This window comes from Equus przewalskii, chromosome 26 (genome assembly GCF_037783145.1).
Source record: "Equus przewalskii isolate Varuska chromosome 26, EquPr2, whole genome shotgun sequence".
In the NCBI taxonomy this organism is placed as follows: Eukaryota; Metazoa; Chordata; class Mammalia; order Perissodactyla; family Equidae; genus Equus; species Equus przewalskii.
The window spans coordinates 15,312,469-15,325,674 of NC_091856.1; the positions used below are offsets into that span (position 1 = coordinate 15,312,469).

General features: G+C 42.8%; 1 protein-coding gene across 32 annotated transcripts in view; it reads left to right on the forward strand.

Moving 5' to 3' along the window:
• PALM2AKAP2 (PALM2 and AKAP2 fusion) overlaps window positions 1-13,206 on the forward strand; it is a 467,702-nt gene that overhangs the window by 441,378 nt on the left and 13,118 nt on the right. For 17 of the 32 annotated variants that reach the window (XM_070594973.1, XM_070594981.1, XM_070594978.1 and 14 more), the window contains 2 exons: window positions 313-351; window positions 5,581-9,516. The exons of 1 other annotated variant lie outside the window; for it this stretch is intronic. In XM_070594973.1, the coding sequence (XP_070451074.1) occupies window positions 313-351; window positions 5,581-5,679 (138 nt within the window). In that variant the 3' untranslated portion in view covers window positions 5,680-9,516. Of the gene's footprint in view, window positions 1-312; window positions 352-5,580; window positions 9,517-13,206 lie in introns of those variants that run through there. 14 more of the 32 variants (XM_008513657.2, XM_008513646.2, XM_008513665.2 and 11 more) reach the window with 1 other exon arrangement.

The following is a 13,206-nucleotide window of genomic DNA, read 5'->3' on the forward strand; positions in this document are numbered from 1 at the left end:
GGAGGTGGGGGTCAAGGAGAATCTTGTTAATTCAAAGTGCAGAAAATAGAAGCAACAAATCTTGAATTAACAAAGTATGGCTTATCTGATATTTCTATTAAGGAATAATAGAGTATCTACTTGCTCCACAAGATACAGGCTTTTAAATAAACTAATATCAGATGAAGCAAATCTTGGCGTGGGTGTGTAATGGTCTCCTGGTGTTACTTCCCCTCCTGTCTGCCCCCGGCATGGTGCCGATTCCCAGCTCGGGGGTGTTCTGTGAGTGTGTCTCTGCCATGTACTAACCCTGGTCTTTTCCCTCTCTGCCAGTACACCTCTAAGTTACTGTCTTGCAAGGTGACTTCCGAGGTACTTTTCAGCTTGTTTGTCTTGGTCTTCCTGCATGCCTGACCCAGGTGCATGCTGTTGTGGTTTGCCATTTCTTGGTGGGTTGAATAAGAAGGGCAAGAAAGCAGCTCGTGTCCATATTGATTTCTTCCTGCCTTTTCTGAACCGGGGTCTGCCTCGAAATGTTATTGTACATGCAACAATGATACACGCTGTTGTGCTTTGCTGTGCTGTGCAGTGGAGTTGGAGAAGACCTTGCCCTGCTCATGGATCTGGAAGATGTTTGGACTAGAGGGCACAACCAATGGGCTATTTGGATTTTTTTCCTTTCTTTAGGCACTGATAGCAAATACACTCTGATCTAGTCAGAAAACAGTACAGCTCCAGAGGACTGAGCTGTTCATTCTGTCCAATTCTTTGTTTACCTTAACACAAATCCAGAAAGCTCCATTCCGTAGCTTTAGGATAAGTTACTCCAACTGTGAACCATCCCAGTTACCCCTCCCCCAATCTTTACACCTATATTTTTGTTTTGGAAGCTTCTTTAAGCAGTGAATTTCCCCAAGTCTCTTTCTTTCCCCTACAACTTCCTTTTACACAGATTTTACAAACCTGTGCTGTGAAAAAGCACAATATTTTTCATTTTTCCCCATGTTTTCCTATTTTTAATTTTTTTGCTATGAGAGAGCACAGTGTTCTTCGTGTTTTTTGTTTCTATAGCATTGTATTGTTTTTATTTTAAAAGAATTATTTCAAATACACAGAATTATAGAGACAATCATTCATTCATTTGCTCAGTTAACAATTTATTGAGGGGCTGTTAAGCAGCAGGCACTTTCCTAGGTCCTGAGAATACAGCAGTCAACAAAACAAAGTCACTAATGTTCTGGAGTTGGCAGTCAAATGTTCCAAATAATATGACATAATTAAACAATAAAGCCCACGTATCTAGCTTTGTCCATTCTTATCATTTCATAGTATTTGCTTAATATTTACAAAAAAGAAGTCAATATTGCAAATACACTCAAGCCCTCTTGTTACTTCTCCCAGTTCCCATTTCTCCCTTTCTTGAGAGGCAATATTCTTGAATTTGGTGTTTATGATGTCCACGCATGTTTCTATACTTATACTCCATATGTTTATATTATAAATAATATGTTATGGTTTTGCATGTTCTCAAACTTTCTATAAATGATATCATGTTGTAGTATCCACAGCTCCTTCCTTCATTCTGTCTGCATTGCTATTAAATGTGGCCATGTTGATACTTAGGGCTCTAGGTCATTCATTACAACTGCTGTATAGTATTCCATTGAATGAATATATTGCCATTTATTCATCCTCCTAGAGATGGAAATATAGGTTGTTTCTGGTTTTTTTTTTTTTTTGCCATTACAAACAGTGCTTCACTGAATGTTATCATGCATATCTCTTTGTGTAGCTATGGAAGAATTTCTCCCTCTATGATTAGAAGTATTCGTTGTAGGGCTTACATATCCTCACCTTCACTACATAGTGCAAATTATTCTTCAAATTGGTTGTGCTCACCTATAACACAGTATATTTTTAAATTCTCCCTATTTAGCACAATAATTCTAGTTAACTATAGATGTGAGCTGATGATTATCAGTAATTTTTTTTCATAAGGGACAAAATGAATATTGAGAATATCATTACACATACCTTCCTCGATGTCTAATTGTGGGTCTCATGTAGGGGATGGCATTTTGAGAATTAGGCCCTAAGTACGTATCCCCTTTGAATCAACGTAGTTAAGTATAATGAAAATCTGGTCAAATATGTCCAAGGAAGATAAAACGGGGTCCCTGTCTATCTTCAACTGAGGAGGAGACAGGGAGATAAAATATTAATATAAATAAGGTGACTGATATTATTTAACATACCTGCCTTTTGTTTCACGTCCCAAAATAAAATTGTCTATGTTGATTGCTAATTGAAGTTAAGCATTTCACTTGAATTCTCTAAGCATTAGAGAGAGACAATTAATATTAGAGGGTTGTTCAAAGGGAATTGATTTTTTTTCCCCCACCAGACTTAAATCTGAATTAATTTGTGAAAATGAGAAAACCTTAAATCAGCTCTTTCTATTATCTATTATTTTCTATGTTTTCCGCTCTCCATTTCTATGGAGAGTGTTTATTGCTCTTTCTGATGCTTCTTCCTCCATGATCCTTAAGTCACTAGGCCAGCAGCAACTCGGCCCCCAGAGTTCTGGGTTCCATCCTTAGCTTTTCCTCCTCCCAAGTGAATAACACTGATGAAGTGACTTAATCTCCCTGTGCTTCAGTTTCATCATCTGCAAAATGGGAGTAATAATAGTATGAATCCCATAGAGCAGCAGTGAGGATTAAAACAGGAGCGGTTCATGCTTCTTGTGATTTAAGTGTTTACTGTTAGTAGAGCCCCAGAGGCAAGTGCTTTCTTTTGCCCAGAAAGGAAAGGAATGGACTTTAGGAAATAAAGTTAATACACAGTAATAAAAGTAGCAGGAGCTCTAGATTTGCTAGAGATTTATAGATCACACACACACACACACACACACACACACACACACAGAGGACTCTGAATTAATTATGGAACAAATGCTCATTCAAATACCTTCCCCAAGGGTTTGGCTTTTGAATCTTCAAAAGCCCAGTTGTAGGAGGGCTTCACCCCTGAGCCAGTCCTAGATCAAAAGCCTTGTGAACCCAAAGACAACTTCCCAGCCAGGTCACTGGCTATTTTAATAATGATCCGTCTGTTTTCTTGTCTGTGCCGTTACTAAAGACTTTTGATTTCATCAGACATTCAGGATCATGACTTATTTGGGCTGCAACAAGTAGATAGTCAACCCAAGCTGCGCTAAATGTGGACATAATTAATAGTTTTTTTGTTGCCCATGATGCTGTTTGTGACTAAGCTCCATGAGCAAAGAGACTCTTCTATCCTCAACATGGAGTACCGTGCCTGATACTTGAAAGGAACCAAATAAATGTCTGTAAGATGGGTGGATAGATGGATTGTAACATGGGTTCCCGAAGAACAGAGTAAACTAAATTTGCTCAAGATGATTGAGAATTAAAACAGGGCTTGAATAACAAGACAAAGAACATCCGAAAGGATGGGGACCAGTTTTTTTTTAGAACTTTAGATTTATTTTTAGTTTTTATGTAAACCTTTCAGTTTGTATCTGCAATCTGCAAGGCAAACAGAGGACCATTTTACACAATGTAGAGCTCCTTATACAAATGCCTGAAGTTTGAATACCACTTCATAGTTTATAAAGCCCCTTCACGTAATGATAGCAATAATTATTGTTTGAGAACTTACTATGCACCGGGAATTATGCTAAACACTTTACAATACATTACCTCACTTATTCCTCAGGCCAACTCTGTACTGTAGTTTTTATTGTTCCCGTTTTACATATAAGGGAACTGAGACACAGGGGTAAACTTTCCCAAGGTCACATAATCACTAGGATTGAAATCTGCCTGGACTAGACCTGCCTGGACTTCACAGTCTGTACTGCCTCCTGAGAAAGCCTGTAAAGCAGGGCAGGTGCTGTGTCCATTTTACAGATAAAGAAAGTTGAGACACAAGATGCCAGGAACAACAGCAACGTACTCCAGGGATGGAACTAGAAACAAAGCTCGGGTCTTTCAGTTCCAGTCCAGCGCTGTCTCAGTACCATGTTACCATGCATTGGCCAGAAGAATCTTCTATTTAACTATACCACATTTGGAAGCACACTTTTCTCCTACTGATTTCTTATTCTTAGATATTGAGTAAGTGACCATGCTATGCTTACACACGCAAGACACTTTATGATATGCCTTATGTGCTTATTGATGAACATCCATTCAGGAGACATGACTGAGTTGTCCTACATGTCAGGTCTAGCCATCCCTGCTGGGAGGACTGGGGAAGGTTTCACAGAGGAGAGCAGGCTAAAGCTCTGGGAAGTCCATTCGTTTGTCAGAGGTGCAGAGAATCACGTCAAGATGGAACCCCAGACCTAAGAATTTGCTTATCCCACTGCTGCCTGTAACCTGCATCTCTTTGCTTCTCTGGAGTTGCCAGCACCACTGTCCCCTGCCAAAATGATTGTTCTTAGAATAAGCAAAGCCTTCATTGCAGTTTGGATAACCAACCAGTGTTGGCTCTGCTGGACTTTTCTTTAAAACCAGAAACTGCACAATCTAATCTTAATGCCACAGTAATGTAATTGGTTGGCATGCACAGGCTTGCTTTTGGCAGATGTCATGAAATCTAGCCATTTCTCATATGGTGGCGACCTAAATGTCCTTCATGTGGATCTCATCTTGATCAAACTAAAGCTAGAGCAGATTGGCTAAGTTTCCCCTCAGGAGTCCACAGACTATTCCAGTGAGCCAGAGGGAGGGAGGCCCTACCCCAATAGTGGTGAGCCTACTCATCCTCGGTATTGTCACCTTTCATTTCATTTATGAGCACCTATGACCCTGAAGATGCACCAAAATGCTCAGATTGCTTTTAATTGGCCTGAGAAGCCATTTTCTTTTTTACCTAATGCCTCTTTGAAGTTTAATTATACCAAAGTAGACTTTCATGGTACAAATATGATCATAGCTTATGTAGATCCACAAAGCTTGATGGATTGAATCCACGCTAGTCCAGTTCTTTGGAATCACATTCTGGTCTGCTTGTTTACGAAGTGACTGAAACAGTCTATAGCTGTGCCGTCCAATATGGTAGTCATTAGTTCCATGAGGATATTTAAATTAAAATTAATGAAACTGAAATATTTAGTTTCTCAGCCACACTAGCCCAATTCCAAGTGCTCAGTAGCCACATGTGGCTATTGGCTACCATATTGGATGGCACAGATACAGAACATTTCCATCAGATAGCGCTGATCTATATAGCATGTAGAGAACTGCTTTGTTATCTAAAAACTTGATGCAGAGTCAAGTCTAGTTCAAAGAAACTTGCAGAACATTTCAGGAAAATTAAATCTCGCTGTATTGAAAACTATGGGTCAAACAGCAATTGAACTTTGGCTATGAGATGAATGCCTACCCAGGACCGCACCCCCCCTTTACTTCTGTGTCTCTCCTACCTCCCACCTGTACCAGACTCATTATTATTTCCCCTTCATTAGATGCTGTTGAGAGAGGGTAAGCAGGAAAGAAACGGAGAAGTTGGTTTATTTACATAATTAACATCCATGGACTCTGTGTAATTTTTTTCCCCCTCTCTCTTCAGGTCCTTGAGGCCACAAGGGTTAATCGAAGAAAGAGTGTGCTGGCCTTGCGCTGGGAGGCGGGGATCTATGCCAACCAGGAGGAAGAGGACAATGAATAATAAACTTCCTTCCACCCAGGAAGCTTCATTGGTGCTTGGGTTACCAAGAAACCAAGCAGTCAACACATCAAAGCATTTTAATGGAATATTTATTAAAGTGCAAACAAACTCAGCAATCCTTATGTAGACCAGAAGCTGCAATATACAATGATGAAAAATAAAGGGAGAAAGAAGTCCACTCATCAAACTCTAATGCCCATGAGTCAATGAGAGAAAAGACTTTTTGTGACTCAGAAATCACCTGGAATTGGACCAATCCACGAATTGATCCAAAAGGACAAAGTTACAGACAAATCAACATGGTTGCTGCAGGCAGAACTGAGACCAGCTGGGTGGTGAGGAACAACAGTGGTGATGGGGCCACTTAGTGAACAGTGGAGCCCAAGCTGATGCAGTCTACATGGCGTAGGCTATTTCTCTGCACCAAGTTTCCCACCCATTGCTCACAGCATCAGAGATGTTGGTTAACTCCATTTTCTCCAGCAGCCATAAAATGAATAATGTTTCTCTCTCTATTTGCCTAGAAGAGGCGGTTATGATTCCATTTCTCTTACATGTAATTGTTTTTAGCTGGGAGCAATTAATGATCGCAATACATAAAATCCATGTTTTTAAGACACTATTTCTTCATGTTGCAAACACAATCTATTCTACATTAGGAGGTTGAGAAAGGGGGAGAAAGCCAAACCAAATGGATTATTTTAGCTTTAGGATCTCATCTGCTTATCATATTGACTGATCTGCAGTTTATGAGAACACATTTCCGCAATTATGTTTCTTCATATGAAAACTATATTTAGTGGGCAACAACTATTTTTATGATGGGGTGGGGGAATATATCCATGTATGAAACCTGTACACATCGAACAGCTGTGTTCAAGATGGTAGGGGTATTTTTAGAACGGCAATAACTGAAAAAAGGGTGAACTCTGCCTTAGAGAGGTAGATGACAAGAAACAAAAAGGTGTTTATATTTTATAGTATAAAGTGGACTTAGGAGTGGTAGGGAGAATGCTAGCTTATTTTGGATCAATCAGAAATGAAATGTAAAGAAAGGTCATGAAGGTAGAGAGAGAAGAAAGGAGCAAGAAAGAGTGGGAAAATTAGGAAGTAAGAGATTATTTTTGTTGAACAACCAGTGTTTTTCAGGATGATACAGAGGAAAATATAGGAATTTAAGTGCAGGCTTGGAATCAGCTACAAATCCTAAAGATGGTGTGTGTGTGAGTGTGTGCGTGTGTGTGTGCACGCGCATGTGTACCTTTGTGTGTTTGTGTAAAGTGTGTATGCTCATGAGTAAGGGTGTGTGTGTGTGAGAGGCTTAAAATTCCAGAATGACCACGGGACAAGGGTGTACAGTTATTTCCTCCAAAGCTGTTTGCCAGCGTCAGGAGCGAGTGAGAATTTCTTTTTTATGAAAAGGGATATAGAGGCACCGAACTGATGCAGTATTTGTAATATTAAATTGACCTAATATGGTATTTGCATGAGTCACAATTGCAGAGTTTTGAGCAGTTTTGTAACTTGACATTTAGGAAAGTATCATATTTATTCTCATCTTTTGTATTCATGCTTAGTATACTATAGAGGAGACCAGCTTTACTCCTTCTGTCATTTAAAGCAATACAATAAGGGTATTCCATAATTGGATGCCCTGAATTTCTGGATGAGAAAATTTTTAATTCTGGCCATGAGAAAAAAACTGACCAGCTGTCTTTTTTTTTCCTTTTGTTTTAAAATGATGGTTTTTAAAAAAGCAATAATTATTCAGACCTCACTAAAATTCATTTTTGTTTTTATATTGTTATGTCATAAGCTCTAATATGTTATTCTGACAAGTAGCAATTCCACAAAATTTTTATGTAGGTGTTATGCACATTATCTTCGCTTCTTTTATTAGACTAGTGTTGACTTTAGGGGAAAGTTTATTCACAGACAAGTGGTGGGCACAAAGTAGAAATGGAACTGTCTGATAACTTACAAGGATCCTTTAAAACTGCCAAGGGAACCTGCAGTTTGAAGCCAAATTCTACAGATGGGCACTTGGCGCCATCTTCATGTGGTTCATTCTCCTGAATGAATATTCAGCAGTGTTGAATGTGCTAGCCATTGGGAACGCAAAACAAGATCCCTGGTGCAAGGAACTTCTTTTCAAGTGCAGGAGGCTGGCACGGAGATAGACATTCCCAGGAAAATGAGATCTGTGATAGATTAGAAGCCCTGACAGGTGAAATGGGGGCGCCCAGGAAGGATGCTTTGCCTGATGATTTCCAGCGCCCCCAAGGCAGGCACATGACTAAAAACAGATGGGGCAGCAGCTTCGTGTGGCCCCGGGCACAGTGGCAGCTAGGATGGCTGGAGAGTAGAGTGGTTCTGTGGGTTGCACAAAAAATAAAACATGTTTCCTGTTTTCTAGACTGACTCTGGATCTGATAGGGACCGTAGACATGATATAGACGAACTCCCCCGTCTTTCACAAGAGGAAGGAGTCTTCAGGAGTTAGCTGTTTTTCATTCTGTTTTGAAGGAAACCATGTACCCACCTTAAACCTACATTTGAGAAGACACTTCGCAGCTGAAGGAGGCCACACAATTCATGGAATTGCTTTAGAGGCAGACAAATTGGTCTTTGACTATTGCATAGAGTTACAGAGCTGGGTCCTTTGGCCCGTGCTCCGTGTGTAGATAAGGCAACAAATGCAGAGTTTCCGTGACCCTTGCACGGTCACAAAGCTGTTTAACTGTGACCCCTACATCCCCAACATTTGCTTGTCCCCCTCTGCTGCCTTCCCATGACTGCCGTCTATTTCCTTGCTCCACTCACTTGCGATGCTATTAAAATGTAAATTACAGTTCCCTTGGAAGAGCTAGGTTTTCTCTGTGCTCTTGAGTTTTTTACTCATTCAAGAAACATTGGGCCACCGCTTTGTACATAGCACTGTGCTAGGCTCTGGGATCCCAAATGAACCCCTTGAACTTGCTAAAGTTGCAACAGACCCCCCCCCCCCCCGCCCGGAGGAAAGTCATTCCTGCCTACTCCATCGAGAGGAAGGGGCTTGTGAAAAACCTGGCCTCTGATGCTCATCCCCGCCCCCAAATAGCACGCAAGCTTGTTAATCTCAACTATAACAAATGTTTAGATTCTGTAGATGTTAAAAGCTTTCCTGCAAGTATTCCATTGTGCAGTGTTTATAGACATTCAGTTTCCTCCGGAGCTGTTTAACTACTGACATGCCTTGGCTTTCTCATCCAGAAATTTTGGAAACAGGGTCTGTCAGTGGTAGGAGGCCAGGCTGTGTTCTAGTCAGATGACACAATGCAGTTTCCTGGCCTCTATACACCTGTGCATGCTGCCCACCCTAGACAATGACATATAAGCAGTATATAGATCAGTGTCCACATATATACACAACACACACACACACATATATATGAAGTGTAACAACACTAAAACAGTGTTGACTCTTGTCTCTGAAGACAAATAATTAAACATTTTTTCCTACTAAAGAATGGATGTAATTAAACTATGTATTGAAAACAATAGCCTAAGTGTTTAGAGATGGTGACTATATCCAGTTTTAGTGAAAAAACCAATTTCCTGAATTTTAAGCATTCAGTGAGTGAGCTGCCAATTTTGGTTTTGTGTTGCTCTTTACCCAAATGACTTTTTTTTTTTTTTTTTGGAGGAAGGGGAAAAAAGCAGCAATACTGTGTTTGAAAATTATTCTCTGTATTTGGCTCTCCTGTATGTTAACCACGTAAACGTTATTATCCTGCTTCAGTTTTATAGTGGTTGTGAGGCATTCAATGCAAGTATACAATTATTTTCTCATTAAAACCCAGTGTGTGTTGTGTTTTTCTAAATGATGGCTACTTGTTCGACTGTCAGGGGAGGTTGGAAGACTGCCAGCATCCTTGGCCTCTACTGTGAGACGGCATCCGCTTCGTGCACATTTGGAACCAAGGAAGCAATACTAGCTCGTGGGGCACCCCTGTAACAGGCTGTTCCCAATGCCCCTTTTGTAATGTTGTCTCCAGCTTCCCTGGCCAGACTCCGGAAACTCCAACAGGCCCCGCAGAAATGATACGGGTGCCTCTGGATGGGGTAGGTCGACTCCAAGGTCAGAGATGGCTGGGCAGACAGCAGGGCAGATGGTAAAACTCAGGCTTTGCATCTGGCTCTGAGGCTCTAACCTTGATTATTCCATTTCCAGCACCTGTATTTGGCTGTCCTCTGAAGAACAGAGCATTTCAGATTTTAAAGAGCATACTAAGACCCTCTGGATCATCCGGAAGCTTCCTCCCCAAATTTCCTCCCGTGCCCCCTTCTACTTCCTCACTCCTCCTTCAGTCTCCAGCTGCCCTGGTATCTCTACCCGTAGCTCGCACTTGCCACCCATAACTTCTGTTTCCTGCTCTTCCTTACCCACCCCCACCCTGCCCCTCTTTTAGGGGTCTCCTTTCCAGCCACCTCATCATCTCTCCCCATTTACGTGACTTCTTCCAGTCTTTTTCCAAGATGGGCTTCCTGTTCTGAGCATCTAGGGGCTTCCCTATGGCACCCTGTCGTGGCTGGCATCTTCCAATCTCTATGTGATGAGATTTCTGAATTTTTTGGGGGGGGGGAGTAACAAGCCCCTTTGAAAATTTGATCAAACTCCATAATAATGGGTGACATTTATAACGCACTGAGAAAATGTGACAGGCACTTTCCATGCTCTCCATGAATGTAAGCTGTTTATCTTACAACAGCTCCATGGGGTGTGCTATTTGGATTTCCATTTTTGAATGTCAGGAGGGGGATGCCACAGCTCCTAAGTGGCAGCACTTGAATTTGAACTTGGGCACTCAGGCTCAAGGCTTGCTCTTAAGCACTCTTCCCACAGAAACTCACGTTGCAACTTACATACGAGGTCCAGTGGAGCTGATGATGTGCGTGTGGGCTAGGTGACCTTAGGCATCTCCTCTTGCTGTCGTCTCCAGGAGGAGTGCTCTAGTGGGCCAAGGCCAAGGCTGTGTTAGGGGCCCAAGTCTGGGGGAGAGTGAAGTTTGAGTGGGAACATCGAAGAAGTTTCATTTGAATGAACTCCCTCTGGGCTGTTTCCTTGGGGATCAGCGTTCCCAGGAGATGGTGAGAGAAGATGGCCCAGGCATCCCCCTTGCCAAAAAGGAACCAGGAGTGACTGCAAATAGGATGATGAGCAAGTGCTAAAAAGGAATTGTGGTGGTGATTGCACAACTCTCCATTTACTAACAATCACTGAATTGTACACTCGAAATGGCTGAAGGCTACGGCATGTAAATTATAGCATAATATAGCTGTAGCAAAAAAAGAGAGAGAGAGACGAGGGAAATCAAGGAACCAGAATAAGAGTCCAGGGTAAGGGACCCAGGAGGCCACACAGCCTTAGGCTGAAAGAAATGAGGAGGGACCTTCACACCGACATGTGGCCACCAGCTCCCCAGCTGACCGGGAAGAAGCTTGCCGTGCTCGGGCTGCCCCCAGGAACCAGGAGCAGTAGCGTTGTGATCGGCTGTGGATTCAGCATCCTGGTCCTCTCTCCACACATCACTACTAACATCTGGGGCATTAGGCGTTAGCACAGGTGCGTCAACGTCCATAGGACAGAGCTGGCAGACAGGGCTGCTGGGCACTCAGGCTGTAAACAGCAAAGGAGTGGGACACGTGGCCTGGTATAGTCAGAAGAGAAGGTATTTGGGGAGGATTCTTACTGAGGAGGCTCTTCCTGCAGAACCACCCATTGAGGCATTAACCCCTAATGAGCAGAAGGCGGGGATGCAGGCTCCGCTCTGTGATGGAGAGCAGCAGTGGGGAAGTGGAGGGAGCCGTATGGAACTCCCTCAGGTGCGTCTCCCCTGCTTCTTACTAGCGGCAACGAGACTATCCTTGTGGGACACATGGGGCCAGGAGGTTACTTTGGAGCATTGCATCTTTTAATTATGGGATTCCTGGGCCACAAGAGAATGGTGACAATATTTCTCCTTACACGGGACCCACACAAAATTCAGAATTGGGCTGCTAGGGGTACAGAGAACAAACGGGGAATGGAAAGGGGAATTCAAAAGGTTTTAAACATATGAGATGACACCATGCCGAGAGCGGGCTTCAGGAAATACCTGGAGATGCCACACTGGCAATTTCTGAATGTCACCCAAGCATTCAGATGCTTTCTCTCAGAGAAAGAACTCCTGGTGTCATGCAGATTTTTTTTGTATTTGCTGAGATATACTCATCCCACTGTCAGTTAACCTTGATGGGAGGATTATCTGGATGCTTTAAGTTCACAGGTGGTGGGCTCTGAACACCTGGAATGTATCTGCTGGGACCCTGGAGAAGTCAAATCACAAATCTCTCGGGCTGGCCCATGGCTGAGTGGTTAAGTTCGTCCGCTTCGCTTCAGCGGCCCGGGGTTTTGCCGGTTCAGATCCTGGGCCCGGACATGGCACTGCTCATCAGGCCACGCTGAGGCAGCGTCCCACATGCCACAACTAGAAGGACCCACAACTAAAATATACAACTATGAACTGGGGGGCTTTGGGGAGAAGAAGAAAGAAAAAAACCCACGAAGATTGGTAACAGGTGTCACCACAGGTGCCAATCTTTAAAAAACAACAACGACTTTGGTTTTCCTTTGCCCTCCTATTTAAATGACATTCTGTCTCTGTAGTGGTCTTCAGCTGGTAACATCGATGTGCCCCCGGGGAGCACTCGTTCGCAAACTTGAGACCATCTGCATCAGCTGGAGGGCTTGTTAGACACAGATCTGGGCCCCATCCCCAGAGTTTCTCATTCAACAGGCCTTGAGTGCAGCCCAGGAATTTTCTGACAAGTTCCCTAGAGATGCTGCTACTACTGCTGGTCCAGGCATCTCACTTTGAGAATCACTGGTCTGGAGTGTAAGTAGAAAGGGTCTGGGCGTGCCACCTGTGTTTGAAAACTGGGGCATTGATGCATGATTTATAAGCTGCAGAAACTATCACACGTGGTTCCGGCTGCTTTGAATATTCGTTGGTGGTTTGGTGTGTTTGCCCAGCACATCAACTCGCCACTTTGTGGGTCTTGGTGAAGCCGAACTCAGCCTCCATTCAGCCTCTTGGGTGAAGCCCCACTGACTGCGGCTGAGCAGACTGAGAAGAAACTGTAAAGAGAGGACCACATCTCTATGTGTTCAGATTTTCATTTCAGGGTAAGATCAAGGATTAGTCTGACCATCGGAAGAAGTTTTATTGCATAGAGTGGTAGCAACACCAGGACTCAGTAACAATTTTTTTTTGAATAACGTGGTTGCATAATTTGAGATGAGACACAAGATGCAAATACCATGTTATTTGGTCTAGAGCAGCCCTTCTCAATTCTGACTCCGTCTGAATCACCTGGAGAGCTTTAGAGTCTGGATTCAGTTGTCTGGGTTGGAGTCCAGGCGTTAATCTCTATCAAAAGCATCCCAGGGGCATTGAGCATCGCTGTCTAGTGCTGTGGTTCTGAACATACTGCACATCAGGATCA